Source organism: Hemibagrus wyckioides, linkage group LG01 (assembly GCF_019097595.1).
Source record: "Hemibagrus wyckioides isolate EC202008001 linkage group LG01, SWU_Hwy_1.0, whole genome shotgun sequence".
Taxonomy (NCBI): Eukaryota; Metazoa; Chordata; class Actinopteri; order Siluriformes; family Bagridae; genus Hemibagrus; species Hemibagrus wyckioides.
In genome coordinates, this window is record NC_080710.1 from 9080409 (window position 1) to 9096862 (window position 16454).

At 43.7% G+C, this 16454-nt stretch overlaps 1 protein-coding gene across 2 annotated transcripts in view; it reads left to right on the forward strand.

Moving 5' to 3' along the window:
* Positions 1–16242, forward strand: part of si:dkey-246i14.3 (ephrin A4) — a 44265-nt gene extending 28023 nt beyond the window's left edge. For both annotated transcript variants that reach the window (XM_058398632.1, XM_058398636.1), the window contains 3 exons: positions 3809–3868; positions 14376–14393; positions 14532–16242. In XM_058398632.1, coding sequence (XP_058254615.1) covers positions 3809–3868; positions 14376–14393; positions 14532–14623 — 170 coding nt within the window. In that variant the 3' untranslated portion in view covers positions 14624–16242. The remainder of the gene's footprint in view (positions 1–3808; positions 3869–14375; positions 14394–14531) is intronic.
* The last annotated feature ends 212 nt before the right edge of the window (positions 16243–16454 follow it).

Sequence of the window (16454 nt, forward strand, 5' to 3'; positions counted from 1 at the left end):
CCATGTGGCAGTTTTGCTGAGTTTTGCTTAGCTCACTGTTCTTAAAAATACTCTCCATACATCCTCATATTCTCATGTCACGTTAATGTGGTGCCCAAGTGTTTTGAAATCCACACTCGTCTCTCTCTCTTTTTCTCTCTCTCTCTCTCTCTCTCTCTCTCTCTTTCTCTCTCTCTCTCTCTCTCTCTCTCTCATACTAACAACCCAGCTGGAGTCAACCATTCTCATTTGTGTCAATGCAAGCTCGCAGGCGCAGTCTAACTGGATATATGTACTGTTCATAAGAGTTCATTTAAAGCCTTTTTTTCGGAGACGTAGGAAATGGACGTGCTTTTACAGAAGATGGCCGTCATAAATTCACAGTTACGAACAGTGTGTTCAAATAAGGAGTCAACACTACTTTCCTAAAAAGGCATCGTCATCAGTGAGCTGAATTGTCTCACATGCCGGGAAGGGAAATGATAAAAGAAGCATTTTTCAAAATGCATAGTTAAGATTAGTTAACAATGTATAATCAGTTATCTATTTAACTTCCTTTGCCAAATAAACAGTGTTAAATGACTTGGGGTAATCTCCAGTGTCTATATTGATATATAAATTTTTTGCTACATTAGCCATTATATTTAGTCTTTAAAATATTCTTGCTGATATCATCAGGCCAAGAGTTTATGTCCTAATTTGCATTAAAGCTAATGCAGCATGCAGAGTTTAAGCAGCAGCGACTGTGTTAACTCTCTTAGCAACTGGATAATCATGCTAACTAGAGCACACTGTGCTGAAATGACACAAATATCGCATGGGTGTCATTAGTGTGATTAGTTTTTCCCTGAATGCATTTATATTTGTAGTGAGTTAGTATGATACGCTTACTGGTCAATTTATTAGGTACATCTGTTTGTTTATGCAGTTATCTAATCAGGCAATCATGGAGCTGCAGCACAGTGAGTAAAATCATCCATATACAGGTCAAGAGCTTCAGTTAATCTTCACATCAAACATTAGTATGTGGAAAAATTTCATCTCTGTGACTTTTTTTTTTTGGTGCCAGACAGGCTGATTTGAGTATTTCAGAAACTGTCGATCTCCTGGGATTTTCACACACAACAAGAAGTCTCTAGAGTTTACAAAGTATGGTGTGAAAAGAAAAAAAAAAAAAGAAGCATCCTGTGTGGAGTCTGCAGCCTGAAACATCTTGCTGATTAGAGAGATCAGAGGAGAATGACCAGACTGATCTGAACTGAGATCTGAATTGTGACATGTAGTAACATAAGCACTTTTTACAAGTGTGGTGAGCAGAAAAGCATCTCAGAACATACAATACATCAAGCCTTGAGGTGAATGAGCTCCAAAAGCAGAAGACCCTGTCAGGTTATCTGCCACAAACAGGAATCTGGGGCACAGATTCTCCTAAACTGGACATTGAAGATTAGAAAATAAATCACCTAGTCTTTAACTGTCCAGTCTAGGTTAGTTTGTGCATATGATAGATGCAGATTTTTTTTTTGTTCTTAGCTGACAACCTGATGTGGTCTTCTACTGATGAAGTCCATCCAGTGCCAGGTTTGATGTTTTGTCTATGTTGAGATGCTTTTCTGCTCACCACGGTTGTAAAGAGTGATTACTGTATCATTCAAACCAATCAGGCCAGTTTCCTACGACCTCTCTTTGTTCCTCTCCTCTCAAGCTGTTGTTTGTTATTTGCACCATTCAGCATTCTCAACTAAAGACTGTTGTGTATGAACATCCCAGGAGATCTGCAGTTTCTGTAATACTCAATCCAGCCCATCTGTTTCCTATATCCCCTGATCAAAGTCAGACGTTTTCTTCATTCTGTTTGATGTGACTGAAGCTCTTGACCTGTATCTGCATGATTCTGTGCATTGTGCTGCTGCCACATGATTGGCTGATTAGATAACTGCATAAATGTAGTAAACAATGCATTATATTTAGGAACAGTTTGGACTTTTTTTCTTGTAGAACTAAGCGCAACAGCAGCATCAATGGTTGTAAGAAAAACACACAATGGTATGAAAAAGTGAGGCAGGTGCTGATTTCTTCCTAGCCCAGATGGTAGATTTGTTCTGCCTCTTAGGGACATCATGTCAGGTGAAGCACAAAATAGATTGCATGTGTATTAGGTCTAATATTTTCCCAACCGCTTTATTGACTTGTTCATCAGTAAACACTAGCAGTGTATTGCTGCATCATGACAAAATGTGATGTGAATCATGGAAATGTGCAAATTATTCTATTAATTATACATCTAATGCAGAGGCACTACATCAACACCCGAATATATAGAAAGCACACTGCTCACATCATTGCATTCTTTCAGATAGAGCCTGCACCATTACTGGGAATCTTCTGCACTTGTAAAGAAACCGATAGCTTCGGATAACAACAACCAGCATGCAGTAAAAGTTATATAGTTACACAATTACATTATAAATGTTAAAAAGAGCTCTTCAGTAGCTTTCAAATGACACCAGCCTCACACCTCAGCGATCTGCAGTGCCCGAGAAAGAGCTTGAGGAAGTCAGGCATTTTAGCTCTATTTTCAGTTAATATGATGCCTCAGGCGCTGCTACGGAGCTCATTAAATTTCAATCGATCATTTTCCTCAGGTCAGAGATTTTGTTTATTCAATCAGAATTTTTTTTTTTTATGAGAATTTCTATATTTATTTATTTATTTATTTATTTTTTTTAAGACATGAACCCATACTATTTACTTTATACTACAGAGGCCAAGCTGTAGTATATTTAATTTACAATATTAAATATTTATTCACAGCAATTTTTTATTTATTTTGTTTGATGCACCCAGAAATGCACAGTGCTTTGCAGTATTTGATACAGAAATAAAAAGCTTGGATTTTATTTATTTATTTTTTTCCATTTCATTCTTTCTTCATTAAGATTTTGTTAAGAAAATGATCTGAGAATTGAATCGTGAAGCCGGTATTGTGAACCAAATCGAATCGTGACCAGAGTCATATTATTACACATCTAGTAAACATGTCATCAGCAGTGATTGAAGAGGCATGTGTGGGTTTTATTTTGAGGGGGGGTAACATTTTTTTTAGTATTCGGAAGAAGCAAAGCATGAACCCAGTAAGGCTCTGAAGACGTTCGAAAGTGTAAAATATCTGCGTGTGTGTGTTATATTTTATACCACAATATTCTTACTATGGCATTAATAACACCTTGTTATACATTACATTAAGCCATCACACGTGAAGTGCAAACATGCAGTAAATGCCCTAATGACACACATCCAGGGCAAGGCATGATGTACACTTAAAAAGGCAGAGGTGCTATAAATGTGCTAAAAACTATTAATGTGTCATTTTTTCTACAAATAATAACAAATCAGAAATTACACTATGTATGCAAACTGATTTGTTTTTCTTCTTACTTTAAGTTATTTCTCTTGAATTAATCCAAATCTGGAATGGCTTGAGCTGGATTCTCCTTTTATTTATTTTGCAAGATAATGCGAGACCACAAAAAAAAAAAAAAAAAAAATTGAATCTGAACTAATGATTACCAAGATTGTATGATGCACACCCAAATGTGAAGGAGTTCAGTATTAGCTCTAGTCCTGTGTTTCAGCCCTGCACTAATGGAACAGTCATTTTGTCTCTCTTTATTTTTTTTTCCCCCTCTCTCTGTGGGATCAAAGTCTTGGGAGTCATTTTGTCCTTTTTTGTCTTTTTGAGCATTGATTATCGTTTTTCCCTTGATGCTTTCCAAAGCACACATTAACTGTGTTCCTCTTTCTCCCGTCTTTCTCTCGCTCTCTACAGCCCTGTCTGTGGATGATGGACCCTCCCTTCCATGCATGAAGCTCAAAGTCATCGTGTCCAGTAAGTACTCCCCTCCTTTTCTTTCCTCTTTTTTTGTCTTGGGGAAAGAAAAAAAAAAAACCCACATCTCTTTCCTCGCACCCGCTCACGCACTCAGGCGACCCTCTTTCTCTGCACGCAATGCCCTCGCCTATCTGCTACCTCCCTCTCTCTACTCGTTTCATCTTTCTTTATCTTTTGTTGTCCTTCAGCTTTATATTTGCTATCTTTTTAATGTTCTCACCAGCTTATCTGTATTTTCTACTTGAACAATCAAAAGTAAACTTGTTTTTTTGTTATTATTTTATTTTTGTGTAATTTTTTTTACATGTAGTTGAGTGTTTTTTGCGTGATATTTTATTTATTTATATATATATATATATATATATATATAATATACAAATTTCTTATATAGAATTTTTTTTCCAAAAGTATTGATATGATGCTTTTTTTATCATTAAAAAAAATTTAAAAATACACCCAAAACATGCTTTAACAGTATTATTTCAGAGATTTCATGAGAATTTCGCTTGTGCTCTTGCGTTTTTGCACTGAGAACAAAACACTTTTCATTAACACATTTTTAAAATTTTGCCCTTTATGCATTAGCACATGATTGTGTATATGTGGGTTTGTATGTGTGTGTGTGTGTGTGTGTGTGTGTGTGTGTGTGTGTGCATGCGTGCGTGTGTCCTGGCTCTTAGCCCCCTGCAGTAATGTTATTCTTCCGCCTGACTGAGCTGACGAGAGCGAGCAGCGGGAAATGCTGCCCAGTTAGAGTAGAAATGGCAGCCCAGTCCGTGAACCGTCCGCTCCAATTGCACCTCTCGCCACACACACATACACGCACACACACATTATACAATGGGCTGTCCAGCCCAATTCAGCATCTTACGTTCTGCTTAAATCAGCCACTTGGATTCGTCTCGGCCTCTTTCACAATTAACAACATCAGTAATAAATCCGTGCGCTAATAATTTACTGCATGTTTATTTTGCATGAAATATAAAGCGACACTCGGAGATGTGTTTACTAGCTTTCGATTCTGGTCTCTTCTGGTTTATTCAGACCCTTAGTGTCCCTCTGAGTGCTCCGTTATGAAGCGAACTGTCCTCAAGATGCTGTTTTAGATTCATTGAATTTATCAAGACAGAAGTGTGTTGTGTTCCGGTGTGTAATCACAGCCAAGTTGTGTATTGTGTAGGGCTATCAGATCAGCCAGGCATTCGATAAGGTGTGTTGAAGGATGTTTTTCATTGGATCTGTATTTGATTGACGCTTGCTTTGAGAGGCTAGAGAGGCTGTTCGAACAAGTGAGTGAGCAGCGGTGTGTGTTTCTTCTCTTTGTCCATTTCTCTTTTCCCATGCACTTACTTCAGACGGTGTGTCCCGTTTTTTTTTTTTTTTTTTTAACTCCTTCTCTCACACTCTTTCTGTTCTCTGACCGAAACTAATCCAGACTAAACTGTAGCATCCCCTCCTCACCATCCCTCCTTCTTCCCCCTTTTATCTCTCTTCTCTAGTCTTCTGTCATTCCTGGAGTGTCACTAATCTCCCCGGCTCTCTCTGGTTCGATTTCTCCTCCCTCCCCATCCTCATTTTTTATGATCTGTCGCTAGCAGAGCAAAACTAATCTGGGCTCCATCCACTAGACTCTCGCTCCGTCCCTTTTCTCCTGTCCGTCTGTCCGTGCTCGCGCACTCCTTCACTCCTTTCCTTTCTGCATATTCACACCAGTTAAGCCTCAGCACTCGTCTTTCAAAACTGCATTTCGAACACTACTTTCTTTCCTCATAGTCACCCAGAAGGCTTAGCGTTTTCAACCATTTTCATTGCCGCCCCTCTCTCTCTCTCTCTCTCTCTCTCTCTCTCCCTCTCTCTCTCTCTCTCTCTCTCTCTCTCCAATTTGCATCTGTGGATGAGAGGTGAGAATAAAGGGTTGTTGTACCAGTCAAGGCTTTGCGCAGCAGGATTTTGTCCCCCCTGGTAGCACTAAGTTCTGAGTTCTGTTCCTTCCTGTGGCAAGCTTTTATCTGACAGGACGCGACCAGCCGAAGGTTACTGTCAAGTTGAAAACCTCGGTGCAGCAACCAGAGCCAGATTCATGGCTCCTTCAGCTCCGGGAGGAGCGATGAGGTGTAATTAAAAGGGCTTTTTTTTCCCACAAAAACACTGCTTTTCCTGGGTAGGTCATCAACACCATAATGACTTGACTCGAGGGAAACTGAAGGACAGAGTAGATATCAGCGATACCTGTAGGAATAGACTGGCCAAGTCACTGTCTTCACAGCTTCATAACGGTTTGGCAACAGTCCGTGGCATAGATCTCTCTTCCTCATGACTGACTGCGATTGTGATGGTACATAATTAAAGTGGTGCTGGGTAAAGTCTGAGGAGAATTCCAGGCTCATTAACAACATGGCTGAACATGTGTCACAGTGAAAAAGCTCCCCCCAAAGTCAGTTTCCGAAAAGCAGCATGTTCATGCTGGAAATCAGTGCAAACCAGCGCTATTCTTTTTCTTTTTTTCTTAGCCTCGAAATTTTGCTGAGTGAATATATATATATATGTATATATATATAATATTTTCATACGCGAGAGTAGTCAAGAATGGTTCGAAACGAGTTTTAAAAAATGCAAGCTGTCCAAAGTGCCAATGTGGTGTAGTGTTACCCAGAAAAACATCCCCTTTTCTACTGAGGGTAACTTGTCAAAACATTAATTCCGCTGTTGTTTTTTTTTTCTGTCCTCTTACTTATTTATTCTCTTTTCCCCCTCCTTCTCTCCATGCTCTCCCTGCTGTGAGGAACCATTACAGTCATTTCGACTTTCTCTCTAATTGATCCCTCTCTTTTCTTTCCTTTCATGCGCTTTCTTGTTCCCGCTGTGAGCACGCCATTTCCTGTTCTAGCTCCTCTCTGTCTTTTGCGCTCTCTCTCTCTCTCTCTCTCTCTCTCTCTCTCTCTCGCTCTCTCTCACTCTCTCTCTGTGGATACCTTGATCTCCTCCTTTATCCATCTCTCTTGCCTTTCCATTCTCATTCCTCCCACTGTGCTAGCTATATTTTCCTAAATGTGCAATTTGCTCTGACAAAGAAACTAGCTAAATTCATCTATTAACTTAATTTTTTTCTGCTAATCGTGTTAGCGTCTTTTTTTTTTTTTACTTTTTCCACGTCCCCATAAATTCAGTCTAAAATGGTGGAAGTGGAATGGAAAAGGTGAGATTTTCTTCTCTTTTTTTTTTCCAGCCCGACTTCTTGACTTCTCATGCTTTTCTCTCCTCGCTGTTGTGCTTACGTGCCGCTGCAGTGGTGTTTGACGCAAGTTAGCAGGGAGCAGCCATTTTAGAAAAAGAAGGCGTAAACAAACTGCCATTTTGACGTCGGTAAACAAGTACAGCCAGTTCCAGTGCGAAGCTTAAACACAGTATTACTTTTTCTTTAGTAAGGAAAAAGCTTATTTGTTTCATTTTCGCATTTTCTTTTGGAGTCCAGAAGCAAGTCTCATAAATAGCAGGCGGTTCTGCCTACATTGTAGCACCATGTAATGCAAGACTAGACTGTTAGTCGTTTCGATGCTTCATCATATCAGTTAATATAAAATATTATATCAAAATACCAAAACATTTATAATTATTGATGGGAAATGATCTATTTTTTTTCGATATACATCACAATATAATCTGCCTGCAAAACTTAAAAACTTTGAAAAGTTTCCAAGTTTATTTGTTGAATGTATTTATGAAAAATTATAAAAATATAAAGTATGTTAAATGAAATTTTAGAGTTTCAGTGAAATGCTTTAGCTTTCCTTTCTATCTTTCTTTTTTTAATTTAACACAAATCGTTACAAAATATATTCTCAGAAACAATTTAAAATCTTGGAAATTTCGGCATAATTTCTGATTTGATTGGTATTCGGTTTGTCCCATTATTTTTACTTTCATGACCGTGTGCACTCAAGCCAACAAAAGTTCATGTCAAACCTGATGATCCGTGTTCGATCAGATCCGCCTGCATGTCTTCTGAACACGTGCTTTAATGGGCGGGATGAAACTCTGACGGGAAAATGAATGAACGTGATCGGTGTCACAAATTTGCTTACATTTAAATTGTAACCTAGAAATTGTGCAGTGTCTTGGCGATTTGTAGTTCAGTGTTTAGTGTTTAAATGTAAGCAGTTAATTTGTAATCTGACAGATTTCCTTTACTTTTTTTTGTTTTAGGGTTTTCATAAATAAATGAAAATAAATTAATAAAATAAATTAAATAATAGTATGATTTTTTTTACCCTGCATGTGCATAATTTTCATTTAATTTTTTAATTTTTTTAATTAGAAAATTTGTATAAATGTGTTTAAAACATTTTGTAGTTTAAGGATTTAGTAGGAAATATTACCAGCAAGTCAATCCTGGTGATGTCATATGATATTAGTGTATATCATCAGATTGTCACTCACTTATATGTAACTCATTATACTGTTTATTCTCATTGCCAGGCTGCAGAACATGGTGTGTATAATGATGTGTGAACGCTTTTATTGTTGCTATTTGTCCGTTTGTGTTATTTAGGGAAAAGTTGTAATTGCACTGTATTGATTTCTCCCTCTTAACAGTTTTGTGTGGATCATTTTTAGAAGCTCGGTTAAATAGCACCTTATTAACCCTTCTTGTATTTATTGCCGGGAGGTGTGTGTGTGTGAGAGTGTGAGTGTGTGTGAGAGAGAGAGATTTGTTTGTTTGCCGTCACTTTGGTTGTATTGGTTTTGATTGTTCAGAGTGGATGAGAAATGAGAGGGTGATGAATTGAAGCAGCTGTACTTATTCTGGTTCTGCTCCTTGCTTTTGTGCTGCTTTTAAACATGAAAGAGCGACAGGATAAATACAGAGTTCTGTCTTTCAGGGGATTTTGCAGTTCTGTTCTGAATGCATTTAAAGATTAAGACACAAAGTAAAAAGGTCTTTATGAATGTAGAGAAATATACCTTCACTATAATAAAGTCAAAGCAACGGATAAAACTAATTCTCACTCACTCCTTCACTCCCTCACTCACTCCCTCACTCACTCCCTCACTCACTCCTTCACTCACTCCCTCACTCACTCCTTCACTCACTCCCTCACTCACTCCTTCACTCACTCCCTCACTCACTCCCTCACTCACTCCTTCACTCACTCCTTCACTCACTCCTTCACTCACTCACTCCCTCACTCACTCCCTCACTCACTCCCTCACTCACTCCTTCACTCACTCCCTCACTCACTCCTTCACTCACTCCCTCACTCACTCCTTCACTCACTCCCTCACTCACTCCCTCACTCACTCCCTCACTCACTCCTTCCCTCACTCCTTCACTCACTCACCCTCACCTACACCCTCACTCACTCCCTCACTCTCACCCCTCACTCACTCCCTTCACTCACTCCTTCACTCACTCACCCTCTCACTCACTCACCTCACTCACTCACTCACCCTTCACTCACCCTCCACTCACTCCTCACCCCTTCACTCACCACTCACTCCCTCACTCACTCCCCTCACTCACTCCCTCACTCACTCCCTCACTCACTCACTCCTCACTCACTCCCTTCACTCACTCACCCTCACTCACCCTTCACTCCCTCACTCACTCACTCACTCACTCCTTCACTCCCCACTCACTCCACCCTCACTCACTCCCTCACTCACTCACTCCCTCACTCACCCTTCACCTCACCTCACTTCCCCTCACCCCACTCCTTCACTCACCACCTCACCTCACTCACCCCCTTCACTCACTCCTTCACTCACTCACTTCACTCACCCTTCACTCACTCCCTTCACTCACTCCTACCCACTCAACTCCCTCACTCACTCCTTCACTCACTCACTCACTCCCTCACTCACTCCCTCACTCACTCCCTCACTCACTCCCTCACTCACTCACTCCCTCACTCACTCCTTCACTCACTCACTCCCTCACTCACTCCTTCACTCCCTCACTCACTCACTCCCTCACTCCCTCCCTCACTCACTCCTTCACTCACTCCCTCACTCACTCCCTCACTCACTCACTCCCTCACTCACTCACTCACCATTCCCTCACCTCACTCACTCCCTCCACTCACTCCTTCACTCACTCCTTCACTCACTCTCCCTCACCCCCTCCCTCACTCACTCCTTCACTCACTCCCCCTCACTCACTCCTTCACTCACTCCCCCTCACTCCCCCTCACTCACTCCTTCACTCCCTCACTCACTCCCTCACTCACTCCTTCACTCACTCATTCCCCCTCACTCACTCACTCCTTCACTCACTCATTCCCCCTCACTCACTCACTCCTTCACTCACTCACTCATTCCCCCTCACTCACTCACCCCTTCACTCACTCATTCCCCCTCACTCCTTCACTCACTCACTCACTCCATCACTCACTCACTCCTTCACTCACTCATTCCCCCTCACTCACTCATTCCCCCTCACTCACTCACTCACTCCCTCACTCACTCCTTCACTCACTCATTCCCCCTCACTCCCTCACTCCCTCACTCACTCCTTCACTCACTCACTCCCCTTCACTCACTCCCTCCCCCTCACTCCCTCACTCCCCCTCACTCCCTCACTCACTCCCCTTCACTCACTCACTCCCCCTCACTCCCTCACTCACTCCCCCTCACTCCCTCACTCACTCCCCCCCACTCCCTCACCTCAATCCCCCCCCTCACTCAATCCCCCTCACTCACTCCCCCTCACTCACTCACTCCCCTTCACTCACCTCACTCCCCCTCACTCACTCACTCCCCCTCACTCACCCTCACTCACTCCCCCTCACTCAATCCCCCTCACTCAATCCCCCCTCACTCACTCTCACTCCCCTCACTCACTCACCCCTCACTCACTCACTCCCTCACTCACTCACTCCCCTTCACTCACTCACTCCCCCTCACTCACTCACTCCCCTTCACTCACTCACTCCCCCTCACTCACTCACTCACTCCCTCACTCCCCCTCACTCACTCCCCATCACTCACTCCCTCACTCACTCCCCATCACTCACTCACCCCCTCACTCACTCCCCATCACTCACCTCACTCCCTCACTCCACTCCCCCCATCACTCTCACTCTCCTCACTCACTCCCCCTCACTCACTCACTCACTCCCTCACTCACTCCTTCACTCCCTCATTCCCCCTCACTCACTCACTCCCTCACTCACTCCTTCACTCACTCATTCCCCCTCACTCACTCACTCACTCACTCACTCACTCACTCCTCATCACTCACTCACTCCCCATCACTCACTCACTCCATCACTCCACTCCCCCTTCACTCACTCACCCCCCCTCTCACTCTCTCCCCCTCACTCACTCCCCATCTCTCCCTCACTCACTCCTTCACTCACTCCCCCTCACTCCCCCTCACTCACTCCACTCCCCCTCACTCACTCCCCCTCACTCACTCCCCCTCACTCAATCCCCCTCACTCAATCCCCCTCACCTCACTCACTCCCTCACTCACTCACTCCCTCACTCACTCACTCCCCTTCACTCACTCACTCACCCCCTCACTCACTCACTCCCCCTTTCACTCACTCACTCCCCCTCACTCACCTCACTCACTCACCCCTCACTCCCCCTCACTCACTCCCCATCACTCACTCCCTCACTCACTCCCCATCACTCACTCACTCCCTCACTCACTCCCCATCACTCACTCACTCCCTCACTCACTCCCCATCACTCTCACTCCCTCACTCACTCCCCCTCACTCACTCACTCACTCCCTCACTCACTCCTTCACTCCCTCATTCCCCCTCACTCACTCACTCCCTCACTCACTCCTTCACTCACTCATTCCCCCTCACTCACTCACTCACTCACTCACTCCCCATCACTCACTCACTCCCCATCACTCACTCACTCCATCACTCACTCCCCTTCACTCACTCACTCCCCCTCACTCCCTCACTCCCCCTCACTCACTCACTCACTCCCCCTCACTCCCTCACTCACTCCCCATCACTCCCTCACTCACTCCTTCACTCACTCCCCCTCACTCCCTCACTCCCCCTCACTCACTCACTCCCCCTCACTCACTCCCCCTCACTCCCTCACTCACTCCCCCTCACTCACTCACTCCCCCTCACTCACTCCCCTTCACTCACTCACTCCCCTTCACTCACTCACTCCCCTTCACTCACTCACTCCCCTTCACTCACTCACTCCCCCTCACTCACTCACTCCCCCTCACTCCCTCACTCCCTCCCCCTCACTCAATCCCCCACACTCACTCACTCACTCCCCCTCACTCACTCACTCACTCACTCCATCACTCACTCCCTCACTCAATCCCCCTCCCTCCCTCACTCCCCCCCCCACTCCCTCACTCACTCCCCCCCCTCACTCCCTCACCCACTCCCCCTCACTCACTCCATCACTCACTCCCTCACTCAATCCCCCTCACTCCCTCACTCACTCCCTCACTCACTCCCTCACTCACTCCCTCACTCAATCCCCCTCACTCCCTCACTCCCCCCCTCACTCCCTCACTCACTCCCCCCCCTCACTCCCTCACTCACTCCCTCACTCACTCCCTCACTCCCTCACTCACTCCCTCACTCAATCCCCCTCACTCCCTCACTCCCCCCCTCACTCCCTCACTCACTCCCCCCCTCACTCCCTCACTCCACTCCCCCTCACTCACTCCATCACTCACTCTCCCTCACTCAATCCCCCTCACTCCCTCACTCACTCCCTCACTCACTCCCCTCCCCCTCACTCACTCCCCATCACTCACTCACTCACCCCCATCACTCACTCCCCCTCACTCACTCACTCCCCCTCACTCACCTCCCTCACTCACTACTCCCTCACTCACTCCCCCTCACTCACTCACTCACTCACTCCCCATCACTCCCTCACTCACTCCCCCTCACTCACTCCCCATCACTCCCTCACTCACTCCCCCTCACTCATTTATTCACTCACTCACTCACACTCATTTACTCACTCCCTAACTCACTCCCTCACTCACTCCCTCACTTCCTCACTTACTCTCACTCACTCACTCACTCACTCTCACTTCCTCACTCACTCTCACTCCATCACTCACTCCAACTCACTCATTTACTCACTCACTCACTCTCGCTCCCTCACTCTCGCTCCCTCACTCACTCACTCACTCCCCTCACTCACTCACTCACTCCCCCTCACTCACTCTCACTCACTCTCACTCACTCACTTCCTCACTCACTCCCACTCACTCATTTACTCACTCACACTCACTCCCCCTCATTCACTCACTCACTCACTCACTCACTCACTCACACTCATTTACTCACTCCCCTCACTCACTCACCCACTCACTCCCTCAATCACACTCACTCACTCCCCTCACTCACTCACTCTCACTCCACTCACTCAATCCCCTCACTCACTCTCACTCCCTCTCTCTCCCTCCCTCTCCCTCTCTCACTCACTCCCTCCTCCACTCTCCCACACTCCCTCTCCTGATCTCACTGACTCACTCAATCACTCTCCCCCTCCCTTGCTCTCACTCACTCCCTCACTCACCCTCCCTCACTCACTCACTGATTCACTCTCCCTCACTCCTTCACTCATTCATTCTCACTCACTCCCCCTCACTCACTCCCCTCACTCTCACTCCCTCACTCTCCCTCTCCCGATCTCAATCACTCTCCCCCTCCCTCCCTCACTCTCCCTCTCCGGATCTCAATCACTCTCCCCCTCACTCACTCACTCTCCCTCACTCACTCTCCCTCACTCCCTCTCATCCTCACTCACTCACTCACTCACTCCATTCTCAATTATCAAAGATGAACTATAAATAATACAATTTAAAGATCAATATACAAACATTGAAAACTCTTGCTTTCTTGTTATTGAGCTCCCAACATACAGCACATTCATATCAGTGAAATAAAGTTGGAATAGTTTGACAGTTTAAGTGCATTTCTTTCCTAAAAGCTGCATATACATTCCTTTCTGCACTCACTCACTCAGTCAGTCAGTCAGTCAGTCTCCCACCTGCTGAGAGGATTACATTTGGACTCGAGCGCTCTTCCTTGTCTCTCCAAATCATCTCTCCTTCCATCCTTTCATTCATCCCTCCATCCCCAACTGTTATTACTCTCTGCTTCTTCCTCACACATCTTCTCGCCTCTGTCTCACTCGATCTTAGTTTCAGAGGCTTTTCTCTCTTCCAGGTCTCTCCCTGGTCCTCCAGCACGCTTAATCTTCTCCCATCGCTTTCTTGCTTTCCTGCCATCTTTTTCGGGATGCGACCTTTAAAAGAAGCGGGGATGTATTTTGGGGTTGCACAGCCGTTCGTAATTTTTCATGACATTTCTGTGTGAGTAATGGCAAATCTTTCTCCATGTGCATTTTTTTTCCTGCTGCTCTTTTTTTTGTCTTCATAGATGATCTACAGGGTTTTTACCCCAAAATAGTGAAAGTGCTTACACTTTTTTCTCCCTCTCTCCCTCTCCCTCTCTCTCTCTCTCTCTCTCTCTCTCTCTCTCCACAATAGCTGGAAATAAGGAGCAAGGTAAGATGCTGAATGAGGCTTGTTGATTTGACACGAGCGACAATATTGTGATTGTTTGATGAGGCTTTGGAAATGTTGGTTTTTAGTAACCTTTCATCCTCTACTGATTTTAAAAATAAGTGTAATATCTTTCCACAGGAACTACAGCTCCCTACAGTTTGGCCCAATCAGGAAGATCTAGTGCATTGTCTGTCCTCGCTCTCACCTCCATTTCTCTTTTTTGTTTATGATAATTGAAAGATTTGACCCAACTAATAGCTGCAACATGCCAACAGATCATGTGGGATTGTTCCCTATCTGTTTCTAAGCACACACACACACACATGTTCACACACTCGTTCAGCTCACTTGCCTTACTGTCATGTATTTGGAGTGGCACTAATCTCTCTCCCTCCATTTCCTCTCTCTCTGTCCACTCTGCGCCGCTTCATTCTACAAGCGACTGGCACTAATCTACCTTCAAAGCGCTCTTCCTGCTGCTCTTCTTTTGCGTAATCCTTTCTTCATTTAAAAAAAACACACACACACACACACACACACACACACACACAGCTCCCACCACAACCCCTCCCCGCCACCTCCCCCCAAACAACCGCAGCTTTTCTCTTACTGTACACTACTACTGAACTGAGCCAAAGGGGAGAAGACGAGGAGAGCAGTGGACGGTCCCTGTAGCACCTGTGCTGCTAAGAAAAAGCGCAGGGACACAGCAAGCAAGCAATAAAGCTCTCGGCTCATTCATCAGCTCTCAGGATCACAGGAGAAGACTTTATTTTGCTCACTTTCCACCACGGATAAACTGGAGCCAAAGCGAGACACACTCCATATGAAACATTTAACTCAAACACCAAGAAAACTGAAACGCGTATCGTTTTTATTTAGAACGCATGTGACAGGAGACGAAGCTGTATCAGACACTCCTTTGGACCAACAGGAAGACGATTTACTGCTTCCTGTCCAGGCTTAGACGGAAATGATCGCGCGCCACGCCTGTTCTCATCTCAGCAACGGTGTATCCGATTGGACGGCTCGTTTCACAGCATCGGTAACGTCAGGAAACGATTGGTTAGCTCTCTCCACCGCTCCTCTCACTTAAGAAGACGATTGGACAGTTCCCTGAGCATGTAATTCAGACAATTTCATTTTTTTTATATATATATATTTTTTTCTTCCAGTTCATTTTTTTTCTATCAATGTTCTATCTACATTCATAGAATTCTATATGTACTGGCACCCAATTCAATTATATCAAATTCTTTAAATATATAAGAGAATTTGTTGAATATTTTCAGGGTTTTTCATTTTTATTATACATTACAAAGTGAATTCAGAACATGCCGTATGCTCATATTTTGCAGTAATTATAAATAACTGAAAATCGGCAGTGATTTTTTTTTTTTTTTTTTTTATTATTATTATTACATTGTTTTTTTGTATTGGAAATTTTTTACTTTTATTGAAAAGTAACTCCTATTTAAATTCACTTAAAAAATGTTTCTGTTTTAAAAATTCTATCTCTTATGATATTGACCAAATAAGTGTTTGGTCATTCATTCTTTTTTCTCTTTATATGAACTGCAGAAGTTTTTATAATGAATCAAGTTATTGAAGCACGGGTGCCGGTGCATCTAATCAATTCCAAATGAATAGTGTAAAACAGTCCGTTTACACCGAAAATAATGTGTGCTGGATTTTTTTTTTTTTCCTCATGATTTAGGGATTTTGTTTTCTCTGTATAATTTGTGTTTTTTTTTTCACATTTTAGTGAAGAGTTTGGTGTCTTCTGTGAAGAATTCCAGGTTTAACCGTTTTTTTGTACTGTGAAATAAATGAAGCTGAGTACAATCTGTGTTCGAGTCAAAGCCAAGTGTAAATCATTTAGTAAAAATACATCATTCATTTAAACAGCGAAGCGGAAGAATGCACACACCATTACACTACATTACATACTATTCATATCAATTCATCTGCTATTAAGAGGGAATAATAATAATACTAACAATGATTCACCAGTTCTTTTAATATGATTTTAATTACATTTGCGCTTGCTAAAATGTACAG